We start from the raw sequence: 23,426 nt of genomic DNA, 5'->3' as shown, positions 1-23,426 counted from the left end.
TACTAAGAAATTGTTCCTATTTATGTAAAATTTCTTCAGGGTGAATCTCGAACTCGAGTTTTTAACTCAAGAGAATTGGAAAATTTTAGAAATCATAAAAGGGCAATAGAAGACCTTTTTCCACTCTTTGAACTGAGTAAAAGCCAGATCACTAATAACATGAAGGATCGAGCGATCAAAGCAGATCAATACATACAATACCTTGTGAAGATTTTCATGCAATCCAACAAGCAACAGCCACCTGATGTGCAATCCAAGCAACAGGTATTTGGCCCGTTGAATTCTAGATTTTCTCAATCGGTAATATTCGAAAAAAAAATATCGCCATTTACCACAAGTATTAGATAAAAAATCATTTAATAAAATTACAACATTTAACAACAAATTTCTTGGCAGAACAATACATTTATTCAAGATCATCGAGTTGCAATGCCAACTAGCAGTTCACAGCACAGTGTTATAAACCAACCGTCGGTCGTAAAAGGTAATCATTAGTTAACACATCTTTGTAGATTCTTAAATGACCTGTATGAGGTTGCTGGAAAACATTTATTTACGTATATATTTCAATCTTAGGTCCCGGCAATGCTGTAGAACAGCAGACAAACATATCACTCCAAGGAATTGGTGTAAGCAACAACGCTCCAAGGATCTCAGAAACTGAAGCATTTGGTGCACACACCAACACTCAGAGAATTTCACCATTGATAGAAGAAAGCAATAATCATAATCAAGTTTGTCAGAAACCTACTCTCGGTTCTGAAGAGCAAAGTCCTCAAATGCAACGATTGATTAAAGCGGTTGGCCTATAAACTTTTATGCCTGCTCCTTATTTATTTTGTAATCAACTCGTAAAAGTTGAGTGCTGATACATAGTAAATTCAATGAATCTGATATTTTTTTTTCAGATGACAACTATTTCACCTCAAGCACTGGGTGCAGCAGTCGGAGATATAGAAAAGGTTGTTCGTATGAACGATGAAATACCAACCTTTATTAGTCCCGAAGGTGGAGTCTCGCCACTAAAGTGTTTGAACTAAATTTGATATTGATGCATTTTCATCAGCTAGATTATGACTTGCAATGATTTGTTCCCACAGGATGGAAAATGCGTCCCGTCTTTGATCCAACCACCTTTGATACTCCTACTGTTTCTGCTAGCATGTTTAACGGTTTCAATCAATTTAACGACGCTGTGGAATCAGACTTGAATTCACCTGAAGCATTGCGTGCAGCATTCGGCGATATAGAAGAGGTTGTTCGTTTGAATGATGAAATACAACCCTTTATTAGTCCCGTTGGTGGAGTCTCGGAAGGTGGAGTCTCGCTACTTAAGTGTTTGAACTACATTTGATATTGATGCATTTTCATCAGCTAGATTATGACTTGCAATGATTTGTTCCCACAGGATGGAATATGTGTCGCGTCTTTGATCCAACCGCCTTTGGTTCTCCTAGTGTTTCTGCTAGCATGTTTAATGGTTTCACTCAATTCAATGACGCTGTGGAATCAGACTTGAATTCACCTGAAGCACTGCGTGCAGAATTCGGCAATATAGAAGAGGTTGTTCGTTTGAATGATGAAATACAACCCTTTATTAGTCCCGTTGGTGGAGTCTCAGAAGGTTGAGTCTCGCCGCTAAAGTGTTTGAACTACATTTGATATTCATGCATTTTCATAAGCTAAGATTATGACTTGAAATGATTTGTTCCCACAGGATGGAAAATGCGTCGCGTCTTTGATCCAACCCCCTTTGATACTCCTAGTGTTTCTGCTAGCATGTGTAACGGTTTCAACCAATTCACTGACGCTGCGGAATCAGACATGAATTCATTGACCAAGAGAAGAAAATGTTCTCAACCTGTGGTAATCTTCATTTTTTTTCTTTCTACCATTGGAATCTACTAGAAGAGTATGATGTTATTTTTTTCATATCACTTCTTGCACGAATTTTACTGTCACATTGTTAACTCTAGCAGGAAATTCAGAATGTTTTAGCAGAAATAAAAGACATAAATAATCGATTGTTTGACTGTGAGGTGGTTATCGCTGAAAAGGAAAATGTTGAAAGTGTAGTAGGATTAGCTTCCGAACATGCTGGAGGATTACTTGTTAAAATCATGTACAATGCAGTGACGATCAATCAAAACCTTGTATCTCACTTCACTTCCGATAAAAAGGTAAATGTTTTTATATTCTGTTTGGAATTATTTGCGTTGATCATTTTGATTTTTATCTCATTGACTATGAATATTACATCTGCAGTCATTGATCAATCCGCTGCGGTTACTTATTCCTGCAAGTTATCCGTCTTCCTCTCTTATTTTTCTGGACGAATTACCGTTGCAAGACAGGTTAGAGACTATGACTGTATTCTCTTTCATTTATACCTTTGAGCTCCTATGCATATAGGTTTGAGTAGTTATCAAGTTATGTTTGTATACTTTGAGACTATTGAAGTATGTATGAAATAGATGATACATGTTAGTGCTACAAATATAGAGTGGAAAATGACCGATGAGGAAGTTTCTGTTTGGTCTTGTGGTTTTAATTTTTCACTTATTCTTTGTTGATATAGAATATGCAGAGAGAATATAGATGCTTAGCAAACTAATTTCTTTTAGTAAAAAGAAAAAAGAACTAGTTTCTTAAATATGCTATTTTGAGTTTTGACTATAGAACATAGAATCTCATGAAGCACACTAAAATAATATTCCATTGTTAAGATCACCAAAGCAATTTGGCTCAAGTGATTAATGAGTTTCATCAATGACGAGTTGTTCAGGAGAACATGAGTTAGGTTCCTGGATGGAACAATTTTTTGCCAGACTTTACTTACCTTCCAACCGAACTCCGGATTATCAGGGCCTCTTTTCCTTACAAACCGGAGGGTTAACAAAAACAATATAAATTTTCTTTTATTTGATGGGCATAGTATTATATATATACACTTGATAGATGATGGAGTGATTATATTTGCAATATATAATTGTTGACCATAATACGTGTTTCATAATTTGAATTACATGCAGTGAGGACTTTAGAGATTTGTTTGAGAGAGCAAAAGGAAAGCTGAGTGTTAATCTGGAAAGCATGAAGCAACCATGGTTGATTAAGGATGTAGCTAGAGCATGGGAAGGTTGTGCTAGAGAAGCAATCCTTGAATATGCACATGCTAATGGTGGTGGAACATTTACCTCAATGTATGGTGGTTGGGAATTCTGTTGATTCATTACCATTTGCGTTGTTTGTTTCAGCTGGAAGATGTATACTTTATGTATAGAAAGAGTGTGAAAAGTTAAGAATGGTTCATACTATTGAGTTTGATGACACTTTGAAATCAGTGTTCATAGTCATGATTATGGGGATAATCCTAATGTGTATGGATGAGTAGTATGCATGATATGTTGTTGAAGTTTAATTTTAATATATTTTCAGTGTGAAAAAATTAATATGATCTATCAATCACAATGATTCATAACACAATCATTAATATCTACTACTTAGCTAGCCTCAACCTGCACACCAAATTGATGTTGTGAAAACACTGAAATTAGATTGACACAAAAGAGGTCAAAAGGACTTTTGTATTCGGTGGTGTGTTCCCTTTAGAAGGCAAAGCCACATCATTTACAAAATATGAAGCATGTTAGCCATAAATATTTTTCATAAATTAGCAGGAAAATATATGTCCCTTTGAGAATCATTTTCAATATACATCTGTTGCTACCAGACTTCATCCTCAGCCCTTTGCACAAGATTCTTCATCACTGCCTCCTAAAGAACATGTGCCCTAACTTTCTCTGTTTGAGTTGGCTAACAACTAATCATGGTTATAATCATATTCTATGAAGTCAGTATACAATGGAGAGCCATCCTCTGCTAGGTGAAGTAGGGAAAAGCATTCATCACAAAAATAACAAGGGTTTTTTGGTGTCCATTTGTTATCTACTGTGACCTTTGTGGCTCTGAATATATTGCAAACATAACATTTCTTGAAACGCATCTTCAGTTGAAAAGTTACTATTGGATAAACAGCCCGATTATGTACATCATCAGCATGAACTGACCTCATATCTCGTATTACAAAAGTATGTGTACAGTCGCCCTGCATGTAGACAGAACGCACTGCATTAAACCGTCTTTCCAATATCCAAGAAAACAATGATCAATTTGGCCACATGAAAGACCATCTTAGTTGGGACTCGGAAAATGCATCCCTGTTCGAGTTTGCTAGAGGCAGAGTTCAATAAATCATCTATCCTTTGAATTTAGATATTAGCCAATGATGGCCTCGTGCTTTTCTAGTTGGGTCGTGTACGGTCGTTCTTCAACTTCAATCTCAGAAAAGAATATGCATATATTATTCTCAAGTATCCTCTCTTTGCATAGTCACTTCACTATGGCTATTCACTTGACCTTTATTTGGGAGTCAAGAGGAGAAGTGAGAGGAGTGCTATGGAGGGACTGTGAGAGAGGGAAATGAAGGGAATCCCTCGCATTGTTTGGGAGTGTTTAGTAGGGAGGAGAAAAGAAGGCTTATGACAAGCATTCTCTTTGTTTTGGGAGTATTATAAAAGTATGGAGAGGTGTTAGAGACTTTTCAAAACCCTCCAAATTAAGGGGTTTTAATCCTATAAAGAAAAATAAAACCCTATGCAAGATGGAGGGCTATCAACCCTTCTCATTTCCTTTCTTCCCCCTTATCCTCAAAGTCCTTCCCTCGCTTTCTCTCTTAACCCCTCCGAAACAAAGTGGTAAAGAACATGTTATTCTAAAGAGAACTTACATCATTCTAGCATGAAATCTGGATTCTTTAAAAGTAGTGTTTAGCACACATTAAAACAACACAATAAAACTTATGGATTCTTTACTATGTTTGATGGATATTAAAAAACTAAATAGAACATGGCATGAAGTAAAAAATGCAGAACATTTAACTTCCAAAAAAAATTATGGAACCAAACAACATAAAAGTAGGAATAGTAGGTTGTTTCATTCCATTATATCCTTGCATCAAACGTCGCTGAAGTTTTGCCTTTACACTTGAGACACATTGTACTACTGTGAAATAACAAAACTCAGCCAAACTTCCCTTTCAATTACCCTAAGTAGGGATTTTCGAAAAAACCGGTCTTCATATTATAATGTTGAAAAAACCTGAGCCGCTTTGTTTGGAATACAAGAAACCAGTTAGAAATCAATTCTGTTTATGGATAACCAGTTAGAAAACAATTTGAACTGCACTGGTATGTTCTCTAAAAGCCCAAACCATATAGAAAAAACCTGAGCCGCTTTGTTTGGAATACAAGAAATCAGTTAGAAAACAATTCCAGTTTATGGATAACCAAAAGTCGGCGGAACGTCACCACCGTCTTGTATTGGATCTGTACTGGGGAATCTCGTGCATAAGAGTACCAAAATTAGATGTCTGAGCTATCTATTTCTGCCATGATTTTATCTTCACATTTAATGATTTTTTTTTAATAAAGCATTAAAGATTGTTGCTGCAATTTAGGTCCTCTATTTTAGCTTCAATTTTGGTGAAAAAAATTGAATAAGCATTAAAGGATTCCAAGTCATAGGCCAAGAAATAAATTGAATAAGCATCGAAGGATTCCAAGTCATGGACCAAGAAAATTGAATAAGCATTATGTCAGTTTAAAATTCCAATGCTTCTAAATCTATTCTAAACAATGTTTATGTTCAAAAGAAAATATTTTACTGGAAAATATTCCAATGCCAAGATCATGCATACTGTGAAAGTGTCGTCGTTACCTTAGTTCCCGATGACTCTCAAATTATTTAGCACCACAGTGCATAAAAAAGGAAAACAAAACATATAATTGATGGGTTTAAAGTAAAAATTCAATTTTAAAACGGTTTAAGCAAATTAAACAGGTTCTCATTATATAAAGGTTCTGAACCAGTTCCAAACCGAATTGAAGCCAAATTTAAAAAATAACCAGTTTTTAGTGAAACAGTTATCGATAACCAAACCATAAATTTGGTTTATTTATGAATTATGCACACCCCTAACCATTAGACAAGTTTCAGGAGCCGTGGCATATTTAAAGTAAAAGAACAATGAAAATGTAAATAAGGCAACAATCAAACAAAAAGCCCGTGACAGAAAAAAGAAAGTACCTGATGACAATAAAGGTATGCAGCACCTAGTTGAAAGCTTATGTCACAAAAACGTATCTTGTGCATCTCAACAGATGTGAAACGGGGCAAGTGTGACACAGATGCTTCCCCAAGGACTGCCTTTTGTTTCTTCTGTAGTTCTCCATTTATAATATATTCCCATTTCTTCTGTGCCTCCTCCTTGGAGTTTCGGAGCCAATCGAATATAGGTCTGGTCAAATCAATAGCAGATGTATCCCTCAAATCAGTGTAAAATACATCCTGCAAAGAACTAGCTTTTAGTTGGATTTGATGAAGGAATAATTGTCTCATTACAAGAGGTAGCATAGGTAGATACCTCAATGAGAAAATAACCAGAAGGATCATGCTGTCCAGCTTTCTGCATAACCTGGTCTGTTGAGCAACAGATCTTGTCCCTCAATCCGGTTAACGTCTGTTCACCAAGAATTAGCAACTCTTGGGTCTATCCCAAAAAAAAAAAAAAAAAAAAAAAAAAACGAGAGGTCCTACATGTTAATTTTGGTGGTAGTTATACAAGATTCATGTTCAAAATTAGATCTTGAATTATTCTCACTACATGATCAGAGCATTTAATACCTTGACACCTTTTTGAACATTATGGTAAATCTCCACAGAAAGAACAACTTCTGGATCATGCAAAGGTATGTGCTCCTGAAGTCCTCCTGTGTTGACCTGACAAACATTAAACTAGAACAATGATAGGCGATATGAACATGAAAAAAGAGGGGAAATGCATAAAACTTTGATACTGGTTTGAAAATATGAAATTATCGTTAATAATATGAAGCAATAATCAGATAAAAAATTTAGGAAAACCTTCATGGAAGAACTTGTGGACCGGAGAGACATCATCCTTTCTGTTCTTACTGGTCTATTGGAAGATTCATTTATCCTGCAAACAAGACAAAACAAAAGGACAAAACACCTTAATTAGATCTAGCATATAAAATGGAATAATCACATAAATATTCACAATACTCACCCAAATGAATGATGTTTGACTTTCGCCTTGTCTTCTTCCTGCTTCTGTTTGATTCTCACAACCTTCTCCACCTTTTCTGTACAATTACTCTGGCAATCAATCAAATATAAGAAACAGTTAGCATCTGAATAAACAGATCAAGACACACATTCATCTCAAAGTCCAAAGTGAACCAGCTTCTAACAGTTAGCATTATCTGACTAATTTATTTTAAAAGCAAACTTGGTCAAATAATATGCAACAGCAATTAAAGAAATGGTTAACGGGTGAAAATGTAAATAATGTTTAACTAACTTATTCCAAGACGAAAAAAATATAAGCATCAAATATTTACAGGGAACCATAAATGCTTCAAGAGAGTAGAGTTAACATACATCAAGAATGGGATTATTTGGTCCACGTCTTGTTTTCCTGTGATTCTTCTCCGGACACCTGCTACCAAATGAAACAATAGTTTCTTAAGAGACGTTGAAAGTGAACTGGATACAATATCTTTATTATTATTAGTATGTTGTCAATAGTGCCCTATAGCGACACTATAGTGGAATAGCAAGCGGTAGGGTTAGGCATGACACGATCTCCCCGTGAGCTGCCTTCAGCAGCGGGCGGCTAGAAATGTGGCAACCCTGCTATTACTGCTATAGTAATCTAGACTCACTACAGCTGTGGGTTGTGGCTAATGGAGTTGAGGAGTTGGAGGTGGAAGAACAAGAGTTTGAATTGAATCAAGCGATAAACAAGATAATATTGATGTGGTGGAATTTAGAAGTGAAGATGAGGAAGACGCAGATGCAGAAGCATGATTTTGATTAGTTTTAGAACTTGATTTTAATTGCTTGTCATTTTGTTTACTTTTAGAACTTGATTTTGTTGTTTTGGAGGGATGTCATTTTGATTACATTTAGAACTAATTTTGATGTGAAATGACAAAGTTGATTATAGTTATTAAGTATGATCATCTCTTTAATTTTGTGTATTTTTCTATTTTGAATACTTCAGTATCTTGTTGAAATTGATGTTTACTTTACTCTGTACAACGTTTTTTAGTCTTCACAATAGCGGTCATCCTGCTATCCACTATACCGCTATAGCATTTTTGCAGTTTGGTTCTACGCGCCACTATCTAGGATTAACAACATACTTAGGCCTAATGTATATGCATTTAAACTAATGAATTCAGAACAAGTACAGTACTATATAATTGTCTAACACTTTATAATAAAAGTTCAAGCATACATACAATCACTACTTTAATCCATTTATACAAATTCCGCGTTGGGGGGTTGAGTAGCTCAACTGATTTGAGCTAAGGGATAGAGTTGGATGGAGGTCCTGGGTTCAAACTCGGATAAAGGAGAAAAACTAATCTAACAACTAATTACTAACATTTGTCATTTAAAAAAAAAAAAATCACGTTAAAAATGCATAAGATAAGGATAAGAGCAGAAAAAGGGAGTGGAAGTGACTGACCTTGCATTAGGTGGACGGTTTTCGTTGTTCTCTCTACCCTGTATGTAATAACATTTTGATTAACGATACAAACCATATTAAAAATTAAATAATTAAAAAAATAAACAAACAATCATTTTAATGTCTGATGTAAACCCAAGTAAATTCAACCGAAGTAAATTAAGTAAAAATAATGTGAAATGTATGGAAATTGCAAACACATCCTGGAAGATGAAAATGAGTAATAAAAGAGAAAGTTGGGAATGTGTTTGCAATTTTGATAAATTTAGGAATTAAAGTAATGAATGACAGTGACACATTTAGGAATAAAATATTGAGAAGAGCATGCATACCTGAAAGGCTTGTTTGAAAGCCATGTCCATTAACTCATCTTGTGTAAATAGTTTAAGGTCATCCACACTGTAAAAGGAATGAATAAAATAGTTATATACGCGTTTTGAAAGTAGAGAAAAGAGAAAGAGTGTGCATAATATACATACGAGATATCATCATCATCATGATGAGAAGTAGAAGAAGAAGAAGAATGTTGAGATAGCTCAGCTTGTAGAATCTTCACTTGATAAAGAAGTCGATGTTGAAAAAGATGAACGCTAGTTATGGAGGAGTTAACCATATTGGCGATGTAAATGGGGCCACCCCTTGCAATAGGGATCGAAGGATCATCGCCTTCGAACTGTTCATCCATTATTTCACTGTCGTTGTGGCGGTGGTTGAGTGGTTCAGCCCGCTGAGATGAAGAAGAAGATGAAAATTTTACCAACTACATTCATCTCCCTCTATTTTTTTACCGTTAGATTAATCTCTTTACCCAAACCACTATAGTACTGTACTCTGTCAAAAAAGGTATGGTACTCTCTAGTCTCTACTCCCGGTATATTTTTTTTTTTTTTAATGGCTGTAACTGAGGTGTACAGGGTTCGAACTCCGATCCCTGCATATAATAATGCATATCTCTGCCAACTGAGCTATCTCAATTCTTTTTTCATACAAAGTAATTTCTTTTTTCACAAAATATTACTGGTTTTTAATGTATACTACAAAGTAATTCCTACTATACATAGGTTTTATACTTCATGTAAAACCAATATTTCTTTTTTTAACCATAAATAATTTTGCAATTATCTGGTTGGTATGGATATTATATATTATATTTAAGGATTAAGATTTCAACCCTGGATACTCCACTATTTCACATTTTCGTGTGAGCTCTAACTAGTATATTGATATGAAAGAAAATTGAATTGAATTTATTTATGCTCATTAAATAAAATATTTTTACACATGTATCGAATTAAATCATATCATATTAAATAAATATTTATAGTAAATAATGAATCTTATTCACAAGTAAATATTTATAGTAAATAAAAATTATACTTGATTGTAATTTGCTGACAATGTAAAATCTTTTACACTATTGATGTATGATGATTATGTAAGAAAATTATTCTTATTTTTTCAAGGATTCAAAATAATTATAAAATCAATGAAAAGAAAAGAATAAACTTAACTAACAGTTACAGCTGTGAGAAGTCATAGTAACTAATTACAGCTGTGATAACTAACTGATTACACTCAAATGAGAAGTTAAACTGCAAATGTAAAGTTCAATCCAAAAGTGTAATACGAAAAGTCATCACCTTTTCATAACATTGCCAAGTAAGCGTTGTTTTGTATATTTGAACTTCCAATTCAGTGGCGCGCTTATATGAAACAAAACGTGAAACTCAAACCATATAACAAAAACAACAACACTTTCTTTTTTGTTCTCTTCTTATAACAAACTCATCTCTCTCTCTCTCTCTCTCTCTCTCTCTCTCTCTCTCTCCTGTTTTGCGTGTGACAAAAGGTATATTTCGTTCTTAACAAGTCTGTTTTATGGATTCTTGATACATGTTCTTGTTCTTCTTGATTCATCATTGACTATGTTTATATGTGAACTATTGCATTGCATGTTTTTTCAATTTTGTAATCATGTAAAATCAAAATTTTCATGCAGTTACAATAACTAATTTATTTTTCTAGATATGAAATTCAATCATTGATTAATTCATGTTCTATATAATCTTTGTTCATTTTTTTTTTACATTTCATGAATCTAACCTAAACTACTTCGTTTGAACATGCAAAGTTTGCTACATTGCATTCAAACTGTTGAGGAAGTTACTTGATTTCATTGTATAAGTGCTCTTCCAATTTTTAATTTCTCACAAAATTTGTGACTTTTCAGGGAAATTTTGAGTACTTTTCAAACAAAATGGAACCTGGTAAGCAAGTAGCCAACAATGCGACCGCGAGAAGGAAAAGGATAGAGTACCGAAAAAGTGTTGTTGAGAAAGTGTAAGAAAACATAAAATATGATTCGAAATTACGCATTTTCTTTTGATTTATCATAAACCTTAGTATCATGTTGTTTAGGTATCAAGTTATCTTTGATTGCACTGACAGATTTGGCTTGACAAAGAGTATCTGATATTGTAATTGTATATAGCTTCTAATAACTAAATTCTTTACTGTTAAAAACTTTTAATTCTTTATGTTTATAGCTTTTAGGAACCTCTTCAATATTCTGACATTATCTTTAAATGGAATATAATCGATGCAGCAAGGAAAATTTAATCAAGCACCGTGCTCTTAATAAAGTATCAATTAGTTTATATGAGCTTGCTCGATTAGCAGAAACACTTGAGGAGAAAGTGAATGCTTCTGCCAAAACTGAGGTATCACTTTTAAGCTTATGATTTTCATATTGCAAATACACTTTATCCTTCATGTGGATTTTCAGTTCAGGGACTTTGCTTGTCTCTGCAAGTATATATTCAAAGAATCGACTTTTATTTTACAAAAAATCTCTTTCTAAAGAATTCAAAGCGTGTCAGGTTTAAGCTTTTGAAAAGAATTAGATTTCTGATTATATTGAGAAGCTACTTTGAGTAGTTTTTAAAACAAAATTGATGCTATAACTACCTTCGTCGATACAAAGTGTTTTTTGTAGTTATACACTTCTGCTTTATATAAAATCAATAAACATACTAAATCTGTTTACAGGCTGAGTACAATAGTTTGATGGAAGCGGAGGTTGCTAAAGCCAAAAAAATGTTCACTAACACTTCTGCCACAGGTGAATTATTCTCTTCTTTACATATTGAAATGGTTTGAGTATGTTTTCTATAACGCTTCCATGGTACTGGAAACTTACCTAACCTTCAAAACTAAGCCTTGTTGCTCCTATAGACAAGAATGGGTTTACATTAATCGGTTGGTCTTGATATGTTTCACTAGTAATGCTAAGATACTCTTTAGTCTAAACAAGGATTCTACAATAGTGCTAGGGATACATATTTGCAATGGTTAATTTCTAATGATAGTCTTAGAAGCTTGTAATTTCCACAACAAGACCATAGTTCAATAATGTTAATGCTTGATTGACCAACATTTGATTTTATCCTTGAGGATGTGCTATTATTCTGATCATTCTATTTCTTGAAGCAGGAACAGATGCAAACATTGACTGGCAGGAGGATGTTTATAAAAGGGTACGTAATTACTAAAATTGTTTCAAAATTTTCATAAACTCCTTCTCTCCACATTTTTTCTTTATCCAATATCTTAAAATTGCTTTCATATTGTTCACATGATTAATGAAATTCTACTAAAGTGCGGCACAAAGGATACATGCATACTGTGTATATTGGTTCAATTATGCTTTTGAATCGATGAATTAGACTGAAAGCAGATCACACTGAGCTCTGGTTAATCTAGGATCTTTGGTCAGTTGCTGAGAAAAGAGAAAACAAGTTTTAAGGAGGGTCAAGGTTCAAACCTTGGAAATTAACATAACAACTAAGTTAGTATCATTTGTCTAACCAAGAAAAAAAGTAAACCACTAACATACTAGTAATTTTGTTTGTGTGTGGATTGTTTATGTTCAATGATTCTCCAATAATTAACAATAGTTAGTAATATGTTGTGTTACTTTCTTATTGCAGCTTCAACTTCTAAAGGAAAAATACTACCCTCTGGTCCATGCAATTCACAAAAAGCTTTGCAAAGGACTTCAGGTTTGTGAATTTTTCAAACAAATTATGATTCTAGAAAACTCTCATTTTCATATCATCCTTCTTAATTTTTCCTGTTTATATTAAATTTCTTCAGGCTGAATCTTCAACTCAAGTTTTAAACAAAGGAGATTTGAAAAAATTTAGATATCATAGAAGTGGAATAGAAGATCTTTTTTCACTCTTTGAACTGAGTAAAAGCCAGATCACTACTGATATGAAGGATCAAGCGACCAAAGTAGATGATTACGTACAATTACTCTTAAAGATTTTCATGAAACCTAACAAGCAAGAGTCACCTGATGTGCAATCCAAGCAACAGGTTTTTGACCCGTTTAATTCTTGATTTTCTCAATCCGTAATATTTGAAACAAAAATAGCGCCATTTACCGCAAGTATTTGAAAGAAAAAAAACATCATTTAATAACAAGTTACATCATTTAACAACAAATTTATTGGCAGAACAATACCTTTATTCAAGATCACCGAGTTGCAATGCCAATTGGCAGTTCACAGCGTGGTATTATAAACCCACCATCGATCGTAAAAGGTAACCATTAGTTGACACTTCTTTGTAGATTCTTAAATGACCTATATGAGGTTGCTGGAAAACATTTATTTGCTATATATTTCAATCTTAGGTCCCGGCAATGCTGTAGAACAGAAGACAAACATTTCATTGCAAGGATTTGGTGTAAGCAACAACGCTCCAAGGATCTCAGAAACTGAAGCATTTGGTAAACACGCCAACACTCAGAGGATTTCACCCTTGAAAGAAGAAAGCAATAATCAAAATCAAGATTCTCAGAAACCTACTCTTGGTTCTGAAGAGCTATGTCCTGAAATGCAAAGATTGATAAAAGTGGTAGGCCTATAAACTTGTGCTTGCACCTTATTTATTTTTTCATTGACTCATAAAAGTTGAGTGCTGATACATAGTAAATTCAATGAATCTGATATTTTTTTCAGATAACATCTATGTCGCCTGAAGCACTAAGTGCAGCAGTTGGTGACATTGAAAAGGTTGTCCGTTTGAATGACGAAATACCAACCTTTACTAGTCCGGAAGGTGGGGTCTCACCACTGAAGTGTTTCAATTACATTTGATATTGATGTATTTTCATCAGCAAGATTATGACTTGCAATGATTTGTTCCCACAGGATGGAAAATGCCTCGCAGCTTTGTTGCAACCACCTTTGATACTCCTGGCGTTTGTGCTAGCATAGGTGAAGGTTTCAATCAGTTCACTGACGTTGCGGCACCTGAACCGGATTCATTCACAATGAAAGGAAAATGCCCTCCAGCTGTGGTAATCTTCCTCCTCCTTTTTTTCTACCATTGAAATCTACTAGAAGAGTATACCATTATTTTTTTCTCACTTCTTACAAGAATTTTACTGTCACATTGTTAACTGTAGCAGGAAAATCAGAATATTTTAGCAGAAATAAAAGACATTAACAATCGATTGTTCGACAGTGAGGTGGTTATCGCTAAAAAGGAAATTGTTGAAAGTGTAGTTGGAGTAGCTGCCGAACAAAGTGAAGGATTACTTGTGAAAATTATGTACAATGCAGTGTCTATCAATCAAAACCTTGTATCTCACTTTACTTCTGATAAAAAGGTAAATGATTTTATATTCTGTTTTGAATTATTTGCATTGACCATTTTGATTTTCATCTCATCGACTATGTATATTGGTTTTGTAGTCATTGATCAAACCACTGCGGTTGTTTATTCCTGAAAGTTATCCGTCTTCCTCTCTTGTTATTCTGGACGAATTGCCGTTGACAGTCAGGTTAGAGACTACCATTGTATTATCAAGATATAAGCAATTATGCATCTAGTTCTGAGTAGTTATCAGGTTATGCTTGTATACTTTGAGACTATTTAGTATCAATTAAATGAATTTTCAAGAGAGGTTGATCTGATGTTGTAGATGTTACATGTTAGTGCAGCACACTGAAAGTGATACATAATATAAATGAGGAAGTTTGTTTTTAATTTTATGGTTTCAATTTTTTTGTTAATATAGATGATGCAGAGAGAATCTCGATGCTTAGGATCTTCGGACTATACATACATGAGTTGATATTACAATAGTTAATATATTGAAATACATGAGTTGCAATAGCTTTTATTGTTAATAAACATCATTTCCAAAGTTTCTTAAACATGTAACTTTGATTAAATCTATAAAACCCAATATCTCATGTGACATGCTAAATAAATAATCTTTTATCGATAAGAAAATTCTATGCAATTCCCATTGAAGATGCGCTTAGATTGATTTTCTTTTATTTAATGGACATAGTATTTGGTAAATTGTGTGCATCTAACACTCATAAATTTATCTTTAGTAGCATATATATAGGTATACTTGATTGATGATGGACAATATTTGCAATGTATAGCTGTTGACCATAATTTGTGTTTCATAATTTGATTACATGCAGTGATGACCTGAGAGCTCTTTTTGAGAAAGCAAAAGCAAAGCTGAGACTTAAACTGCAAAGCACGAAGCAACCATGGTTGATTAAGGATGTAGCTAGAGCATGGGAACATTGTGCTCGAGAAGCAGTCCTTGATTATGCACATGCTAATGGTGGTGGAACATTTACCTCAATGTATGGTGGTTGGGAGGCGTGTCGTTGATTCATTCTCATAATCAATTTGTTCCGTTTGTTCATTCTACCCCGGAAGTTGTATATGTGTAGAAGAAGTGTTTGAAAATGAAGGATGGTTCAGACTAGTTAGTTTGATGAGAACTTAAAACTTGTTGTTTTAAATCAGTGTTCATTGTTTTAAAACTTGTTGATGTATAAAAAGTATTCATGCCTATTCATTTTGCTACTGCATATCTGTTTTGCTGGGTTTCTGGTTAGCGCGTTTTTTCTGGATGTTGTGTTGCTGCCTGTTTTGGATTTTAATCATACCGTAAAAATTTCCAAGGATGTATAAAATGATTTCAAATCTGTTGGGTGGATCCCTCATCAATGGGAGTCCCACCAAGTTAGAAGAAAAAGAAAGTATGTATGTATGTATGTATGGTTTTATCCCATGTGTTATGTTGATGGTTAGGAAGTGAATTAAAATCTCAAAGTTCCTAAAAACAACAGCAGTAGCATGCCTAAGAAAAGTTTCACACTAGATAGTTGAAAAACATAGCAGCCGCATGAGGAAGTGGTTCAATAAACGAATCAGGATCTGCTTTATTTTTGCTGAAATTTTAGTTTTGCCAAAGATGGAGAATTGAAAGAACACTGTATATTCCGTTGCGCGTTTTGGTCTCATCAAAATCTCTCTGTTAGAATCCACCTTGGTGGGCAGGTTTCCTTTGGGAGATCTCGATGTCTACGGACAAGTTGAGTAGTATTCGGTAAAATTTCTTACGGTTTTGAGCTTTTACAGTTTCTATTTTTTATAAGCAAATATTGTTTAAAGTGAGTACAAGGGATATTCGAAATCAATTACAACGAGTCGACAACAAGATACTTTGAGAGAAACAAGTGTTTTCGACCACCATTCCGAAAAAGCTAAATTTTTGTCACTAACCTCCTTGCATATTAACCATGAGCATGACCAAGAAAGACGCTTAATTTGATCAACCACCTCCAGAGTTAGCCACTTTACGGTTAAAGAGAACATCATTCTGCTCAAACCAAATACACCGATCCATTGTCAACCACACGAGACGAGATACCTTTTTCCTTTCTTTCCTTTGCACTGGTTGATAAATAAGAAAGTACTTCACCACTTCGGAACTCCACCCTCTAATCATAACTCCCATCCATTTGAATATCAATATTGAAATGACATTGTTGATGCACATCTCTTATTACTCATCTCTTCCACAATCCTACTCTTTTTGGAAGTCTTGCAATAAACGCTATCCAAATGCACAATTTTTTTATAGTACGGCTGTGATCCAAACACGTTTAACGGTTGCTGAAAAATCATCATCATAATCTGGCAGCCATCTGAACAATGAACAATTGCAAATTTTTTACTCCAGGCCCTCCTTAGATAGACAAACCTTCTCCTAACTCACCAAATTAATTTTCATATTATCCAAACCACCTTACTAGACGAACCTTCCTAAGAAAAGTAGAATAACAGTAGATATTTGTATAGGGAGATATTGATGTAGCAAGTGTGAGGTGAGTTAAAAATCTCACATATTAGATTGAAACTTGAGTGTGGAGTAGTACATAAGTAAGAGGAATAATTAACTCAATGTTTAAGATTTTTGATTAAGATCTAGCATCTAACTTGTGTCGTTGCTATTTGCCAATGCGAACATCCCTGAGCTCTCCTCATAACCCAACAATTTCAACCCTACGGTGCACATATAAAATTTACCTTTGATTTGTTAACCAGTTGTTGATGATAATCACTTTATATGCTCATGCCTTTAAATGATATGAACTTAGGACTTTATGACCCAAATACACATTAATTAATATGCACCTCTCACTTTTCTAAGAGATGCTCATATATTAATTACCCACACTCATTGTCACAATTTTTTTTCTCTCCATATCCACTATTTTATTAGTTGAAACCTCATGTGATTCTCCTCATTATGTGTCATCAATTTTTAACATGATGAGATCCATATGAATTTTTTCACTCAATAAATAAGGAGGAGTGTTATTTGAACAATCTTTAATTGATAATTTATGGGGACAATCATAATTTGTAAAGAAAGAATAGGTATTTGCACAAAAATCAAAGCAATAGAGAGATAAAGTAAAAAATAATGTGAGTATGAGAGAAAAAGTTGTAGCAAAAATTGTCACAAAATAGATGTTCAAATATCATTTCTCATAAATAAGTAAGTGTTACTAACACTACCTGATTTTAAAATAAATTGTCATACTTGAGTATATGTATTATCATTTCATTTAAACTCATCACTTGATTATTTATATATTAAATGTCTGGCTTCGACCCCTAACCACCAAAAAATATAGTATTGAAGATAAAAATAGAATATTTTACATAAAAAAAAATTATAGGAAAATTTAATTAATAAGAATGACACTAATTTTTTCAAAAAAATAATAAACGACATTAATGTCGTGTTACAACTGTTACAACTGTCACATGTGAGATTTGAATTATGTGTCTTGAGGTTACAAAGTCAAACTCTAAACACTAAATATTTTACATGAGAATATATTCATATAAAAGATTATATGAGAATATATTATTACTTAAATTATATTACAAAAGATTAAATGTTTGACATAATTATTTTATAAATCATTATGTATATAAAAAATTAACATTTTTCTTTCTTAGCACATTGTTTATTTCTCTTCTATAACACACATCCTATTCCATATTTTGTAATGAAACAAATATAGAGATATAGTTTTTTTGGAATATGAAGAAATAAAATGAGGAATTATCGGTGGTAAATAAGATTTTAATAATTTTGACTTCATTGAAAAAAAATTGCAGTAAAATATTATATCTTAAAAAAATGGCAATTTTCTTAATCCTCTATTTATCTTTGTATTTTTACGACAAATAAGTGTTTTAATTATATTTTTAATTGAAAAAATAACCATTATAGCCCATAATAAGTGTTTTATTTTTGGTAGGGTTCCCTAATAATAAAGCATATGGAGCACGCTAGCTCACATGATGTAGTCCAGAACCGTCCACAACCATATTTGGCATTCAAAATCTGAGTTGTACACATAAACTCATTCCAAATGTCCATGAATATTTAAATTTAAATCATTTACATCTATGCAAAAAAAAGATTGTATTCACATTTAGTACTATACTATGATGTTAATTAAGGCTTTGACATTGGGAACAGATCTTCACAACAAGCAAATTATTACAATTACGTTGACTTGGGAGAAAACAGCTATTAGTTGACTTGACTGTAAATTTAAATCCAACTTGTACTATGTTGTTTTAGCAAGTTGAGAGTATTGTCTTCCATGACCATGCAAAAACCTTTGTGGAAACGTGCATTGTTGTGCATATATGAAGCTTCCATGCAAAAAATGTACCATTGATAAATATTGCTGTCTCTTTAGTCCACACTATGACCAACTTTACACATTGACTAATTCAGAGTCGTGATATTTATATGGAAAATGTTAAGGGCACAAGTTAAATTAAATGTAGAAATTTTTTGTTAGAATTTGTGTATTACATTTAATTTGTTAACTTTTAATTCGTTAAATGCACAAATATTAATGGAATATTAATATGTGCTTTTAGGACACAATTTAACATAATTCTATTTATATATGGGAAAAATTAAGAATGTGTTACTTTAAGCTTTACTCTCTTTTTTCTCTCTTTTTAAGGCAGTATTTTTTTTTTCGAGTTGACTATTTATGTTATATTTTTACTGCGAGAGAAATTTAGAGTTTGTAAACTAAAAGTCAATATATTATGGATTTTAATCTTTAAGTCATATACAATTCTGTCTTTTAATTCAAACTGTTTTACATTTATGTTTGTTTAAACATAACCGTCATTTCAATTTCAGTCCACCTTCAAACCATTTTTGGTCAATTACAACCCAAAAACCTGAATTGAATCCAAAGATATGTTTCAAACGAACAAATCCACCAATTGTGAGTTTATCTATTAACTTGTCCACATTCCTGCAAACCCACTTGAACGTCAAGTGGGACAAGTTTAGAGTAGCTTATGATTTTTCAAATTTTTGTGTTTTAACAATTATACTAAGCTTGCATGTCTTTAAGAAGTGGAAGAAACAATCAAACTTGATTTTTTTGTCTAGTAGTACAGTGGCTAGAATTCATCCGTGAATAAGTGGAGTGTCAACCTCAACCCCTACATATAATAATGCATGTCCCTGCCAACTGATCTATGCTGATAGGGACTCAAACTTGACTTTCTAATAATTTAAAACTAATAACAAAATACATGTGCAATACATGAGGTGTTGGCATTTCAACACATAATGGCAAGCTAGCGGTTTAACGGCATTGAACTCGTGTTCACACTCGACACTCCGCAAGTCTTCCCAATACACTTCCACCCGAAAGAAATTCTCTTTGAATCTGAATGATGAACTTTCATACATTGATTGACATCTCAAAGATTAAATATAATGATAGATAAAAGACTGGAATGGTGTTAAGGGCACTTCTTAAAAAATGAGAAAAGCCAACCTTTAATCCTTTTATAGAAGGAAAATCCACATACTTCCTTTGCAATTCAAAAACCGTGTCATATTTACTTGGAGAAATACTTGTATGAACACAAAACCAAATTAAAATCATTTAGGCACATATTCATTAAAATATCTATCATTTAATTATTTCAAAAAGATATATTTATTAATTTCTTTCTCTTTCACACTTTTCCCTTATGTGTGCCTAAATGATACATATTTATGCTTGTGACCAAGCAAGTGTTTCTCCTTTACTTGAGGTATAGGTGCCTACATTCAATATAAATTTCAATAAAAGACAAAATAAAAATCTACGTTAGGTGAGTAAAATAAAGAAACTCCTTTTATATGTACAAATGTTGTAGGAGATTTGAATGCAGGAATCCTATTAAAGATTCCTCTACTTGAAAGGAATTGTGATCCTACCTACAATATATTTTTCATAATTTTAAATATTTGACTGTGCATGAGATCAAGTTTGAATTTTACCGTACGTGTATAAGCAATATTCCATAACTATAATAATTACTTCAATCAAAGTCACGTTCTCACACCGTCTACAATGCATTATTTATCGCCATTTTCTGCATGCATAAACCGACAGTCATGCTTCATATACGTGCTCTTATTCCTTAAAAATAATTCCACAGTTCCATCCTACAAGTCACGTTCTAAACCCATTTACGTTTCCTCAACTTAATTTCTTCATCTATAAATCCCTCTCATTCCAACAAAATCATATTCAAAACCATAACCTTAAATCAACCCTAGTTTTAATCAATCCATTACCCTAATTAATTACAATGTCAAACTCATCAACTTCCTTCATTGTTCTCCTTCTTCTCTCCCTCTTCCTCATTTCACCCTTTCTCCTCCAAGCACAAACCTCTTCTCCTTCTCCTTCTCCTTCTCATTCTTCTTCTCCTTCTTCTTCTCCTTCTCCTTCTCACTCTTCATCTCCTTCTCCTTCTCCTTCTCCTTCTCCTTCTCATTCTCCTCCTCCTCCTTCTACTTCTACCTCTTCTTCCAAAGCATGCAAATCAACATTATATCCAAAACTATGTCGTTCCATTCTCTCCTCAATCCGTTCCTCTCCTACGGACCCCTACCACTTAGGAAAATTCTCAATAAAACAAAGTCTCAAACAAGCCAAAAAACTATCCAAAGTATTCAAAGACTTTCTCAAAAAACATCATCACTCTACTTCTCTTAACCATGCCGAAATCGCGGCACTAGATGATTGTAGTGAACTAAACCAGCTCAATGTAGATTACTTAGAGTTAGTTCGAGATGAACTTAAATCAGCTGATTCATCATCTTTTAACAACACCGATGTGTTGGTGGAAAAAGTTGAAACTTATCTTAGTGCTGTGGCTACTAATCATTATACTTGTTTTGATGGGTTGGTTGTGACTAAAAGTAACATTGCTAATGCACTTGCTGTGCCATTGAGTAATGTTACACAATTATATAGTATTTCACTTGGGTTGGCCACTCAAGCTTTGAGTAAAAATATTAAGAAACGAAAGACTCGCAAACAAGGTCTTCCTACTAAGGCTTACAAGGTCAGACAGCCACTTAAAAAGCTTATTAAGGTAACTATTTTCTTTATCTATATTTTATTAAATATGTTTTTATTAAACGGCGATGAAAATTCGTATAAATATCATAGTAATTAACTAAAACAAATAAAAATATTTTAAGTTTAGAGAAAAAAAAACTATTATTGTTGTGTTATCAAAATCTAATCACCACCTAGAGCCATACGCAAATTAAATGTTTAGTCAGAGCTAGAAATTTAATTAGTGGGATTAATAACGTAAAATATGTTAACCGGCTGGATCCAAGGATTGATTAAATTCTGGTCAACCTCGGTTTTAGCTAAATAAATTCTGAGTAGTAGTATATAATTTATGATCAGTCACGTGATTTCATGTTCGTTAATCGTTTGTGTCATTAATGGAAAGAACCTGCACGTGCAACTCACAAGTAACACCCCCCCCCCAGTTATATCAACTTCTTCTTATATGCCACTTGTCATCTTGTATACATTTATAAAGTCAAAATTGTTAATTGAAATTTGAAAGTCTAAAATTGTAACATTACTTGTTGCAGCTTCTTCACACAAAACACAGTTGCAGCAATAACTCCTCAAACTGTTTAAGACACGAAAGGATTCTTAAAGAAAGCGAAAATAGAGGAATTTTACTGAAAGAATATGTTATTGTGAGTCTTGATGGCACAGAAAACTTCACTTCTATTGGGGAAGCCATTGATGCTGCACCTCATAATTTGAAGGCAGAAGATGGCTATTTTCTTATATATGTCAGAGAAGGAGTATATGAGGAATATGTTACTATTACAAAACATAAGAAGAATATCTTGCTTATTGGTGATGGTATTAACAAGACTTGCATCACAGGAAATCATAGTGTGATAGATGGTTGGACAACTTTTAATTCTTCAACCTTTGGTAAGTCAAATTTTTTTCAACTATACTAGAGATTTTTCAATAAAAAGTTAACTAAAACCTAATAAAGCATATATAGTTATATACGAACACCAGACATATGACACCTAACACGTACACATCCGTAACAGTTTAAAAAAATTAAAGTTATTAAATATAACATCTCACATCTCGGTATTAGACACCAACGCATATGTTGAACACCGCGCACGACTTTAATCTGAAGTGTCAGTACTACGTGATAACATAGAATGCGGTCATGTTAAACCGTTATTTTTCTTTTAATAATCCGACCTTACTTTATTTGCATAATGCAGCTGTTTCTGGAGAGAGATTTATAGCAGTGGACATAACATTCAGAAACACAGCAGGTCCTCAAAAGCACCAAGCCGTAGCAGTAAGAAACAATGCAGATCTCTCCATATTCTACCGTTGCAGTTTCGAAGGATACCAAGACACACTCTATGTCCACTCCCTCAGACAATTCTACAGAGAATGTGACATCTATGGCACAGTTGATTTCATTTTCGGCAACGCGGCCGCAGTACTTCAATCTTGCAACATTTTTGCAAGAAAACCAATGGCAAATCAAAAAAATGCTATAACAGCACAAGGTAGAACTGATCCAAATCAGAACACAGGAATTTCAATACAAAATTGTAGGATTGAAGCTGCTGATGATTTAGCTGTAGATTTGAATTCAACTAAGAATTACTTAGGAAGACCATGGAAAGTGTATTCAAGGACTGTTTATTTGCAATCATATATTGGTGATTTAATTCAACCTTCTGGATGGTTAGAATGGAATGGAACAGTTGGGTTAGATACACTATTTTATGGTGAGTTTGATAATTATGGACCTGGTGCTATAACTCATAATAGGGTACAATGGCATGGTTACAATTTAATGACTCCTAATCAAGCTTGGAATTTCACTGTGCTTAATTTTACATTGGGGAATACTTGGCTTCCTGATACAGATGTACCTTACACTGAAGGACTACATTTAGATGATTGAAGTAATAAATTTGATTCATTATATTTGCTAGATGTAATGTAAGCTTGGAATTTGATTGAAATAAAAAAAATAAAGTTATCATGGA

The 23,426-nt window shown here is 33.4% G+C and overlaps 3 protein-coding genes across 4 annotated transcripts; 2 read left to right on the top strand and 1 right to left on the bottom strand.

Moving 5' to 3' along the window:
* Positions 1 to 401: 401 nt before the first annotated feature.
* LOC25501134 (uncharacterized) lies at positions 402 to 3,429 on the top strand. The gene is made up of 9 exons (XM_013589739.3): positions 402 to 484; positions 577 to 800; positions 909 to 1,008; positions 1,101 to 1,316; positions 1,409 to 1,624; positions 1,718 to 1,866; positions 1,980 to 2,180; positions 2,266 to 2,354; positions 3,033 to 3,429. The coding sequence occupies exons 1-9, from the start codon at positions 430 to 432 to the stop codon at positions 3,226 to 3,228; spliced, it is 1,446 nt and encodes a 481-aa protein (XP_013445193.3). The 5' UTR covers positions 402 to 429; the 3' UTR covers positions 3,229 to 3,429.
* A 115-nt stretch (positions 3,430 to 3,544) lies between these two features.
* On the bottom strand, positions 3,545 to 9,417 carry LOC25501133 (snRNA-activating protein complex subunit). Of its 2 annotated transcripts, none has more exons than XM_024772557.2 (10): positions 9,100 to 9,417; positions 8,953 to 9,019; positions 8,621 to 8,658; positions 7,525 to 7,582; positions 7,151 to 7,239; positions 6,985 to 7,060; positions 6,745 to 6,840; positions 6,485 to 6,610; positions 6,148 to 6,408; positions 3,545 to 4,108 (listed from the first exon to the last, which is right to left on the bottom strand). In XM_024772557.2, the coding sequence occupies exons 1-10, from the start codon at positions 9,303 to 9,305 to the stop codon at positions 3,824 to 3,826; spliced, it is 1,302 nt and encodes a 433-aa protein (XP_024628325.1). In that variant the 5' UTR covers positions 9,306 to 9,417; the 3' UTR covers positions 3,545 to 3,823. The 2 variants fall into 2 exon arrangements, with proteins under 2 accessions (XP_024628325.1, XP_013445192.1); XM_013589738.3 differs by having other exon boundaries at positions 6,485 to 6,580.
* Positions 9,418 to 20,552: 11,135 nt separating this feature from the next.
* LOC25501131 (probable pectinesterase/pectinesterase inhibitor 47) lies at positions 20,553 to 23,426 on the top strand. Its single transcript, XM_013589736.3, has 3 exons — positions 20,553 to 21,448; positions 21,969 to 22,326; positions 22,641 to 23,426. Exons 1-3 carry the CDS (start codon positions 20,657 to 20,659, stop codon positions 23,339 to 23,341), a joined length of 1,851 nt encoding a protein of 616 aa, XP_013445190.1. The 5' UTR covers positions 20,553 to 20,656; the 3' UTR covers positions 23,342 to 23,426.

This window comes from Medicago truncatula, chromosome 8 (assembly GCF_003473485.1).
Source record: "Medicago truncatula cultivar Jemalong A17 chromosome 8, MtrunA17r5.0-ANR, whole genome shotgun sequence".
Lineage (NCBI taxonomy): Eukaryota > Viridiplantae > Streptophyta > Magnoliopsida > Fabales > Fabaceae > Medicago > Medicago truncatula.
The sequence above is the reverse complement of the archived record's forward strand: the minus strand, read 5'-3'. Positions and strand labels throughout refer to the sequence as shown.

What these genes read in the sequence shown, in the direction of transcription:
- LOC25501133 (XM_024772557.2), bottom strand. Translation starts at nt 9,305, where the DNA reads ATGGATGAACAGTTCGAAGGCGATGATCCTTCGATCCCTATTGCAAGG. An exon ending in CCACAAGTTCTTCCATGAAG is followed by an intron (nt 6,841 to 6,984) that starts GTTTTCCTAAAT and finishes AATGTTTGTCAG; the next exon opens with GTCAACACAGGAGGACTTCA. An exon ending in CATACCTTTATTGTCATCAG is followed by an intron (nt 4,109 to 6,147) that starts GTACTTTCTTTT and finishes GTCTACATGCAG; the next exon opens with GGCGACTGTACACATACTTT.
- LOC25501131 (XM_013589736.3), top strand. Translation starts at nt 20,657, where the DNA reads ATGTCAAACTCATCAACTTCCTTCATTGTTCTCCTTCTTCTCTCCCTC. An exon ending in CACTTAAAAAGCTTATTAAG is followed by an intron (nt 21,449 to 21,968) that starts GTAACTATTTTC and finishes TACTTGTTGCAG; the next exon opens with CTTCTTCACACAAAACACAG. An exon ending in TTTTAATTCTTCAACCTTTG is followed by an intron (nt 22,327 to 22,640) that starts GTAAGTCAAATT and finishes TGCATAATGCAG; the next exon opens with CTGTTTCTGGAGAGAGATTT.
- LOC25501134 (XM_013589739.3), top strand. Translation starts at nt 430, where the DNA reads ATGCCAACTAGCAGTTCACAGCACAGTGTTATAAACCAACCGTCGGTC. An exon ending in TGCAACGATTGATTAAAGCG is followed by an intron (nt 801 to 908) that starts GTTGGCCTATAA and finishes TTTTTTTTTCAG; the next exon opens with ATGACAACTATTTCACCTCA. An exon ending in CGTTGGTGGAGTCTCAGAAG is followed by an intron (nt 1,625 to 1,717) that starts GTTGAGTCTCGC and finishes TTGTTCCCACAG; the next exon opens with GATGGAAAATGCGTCGCGTC.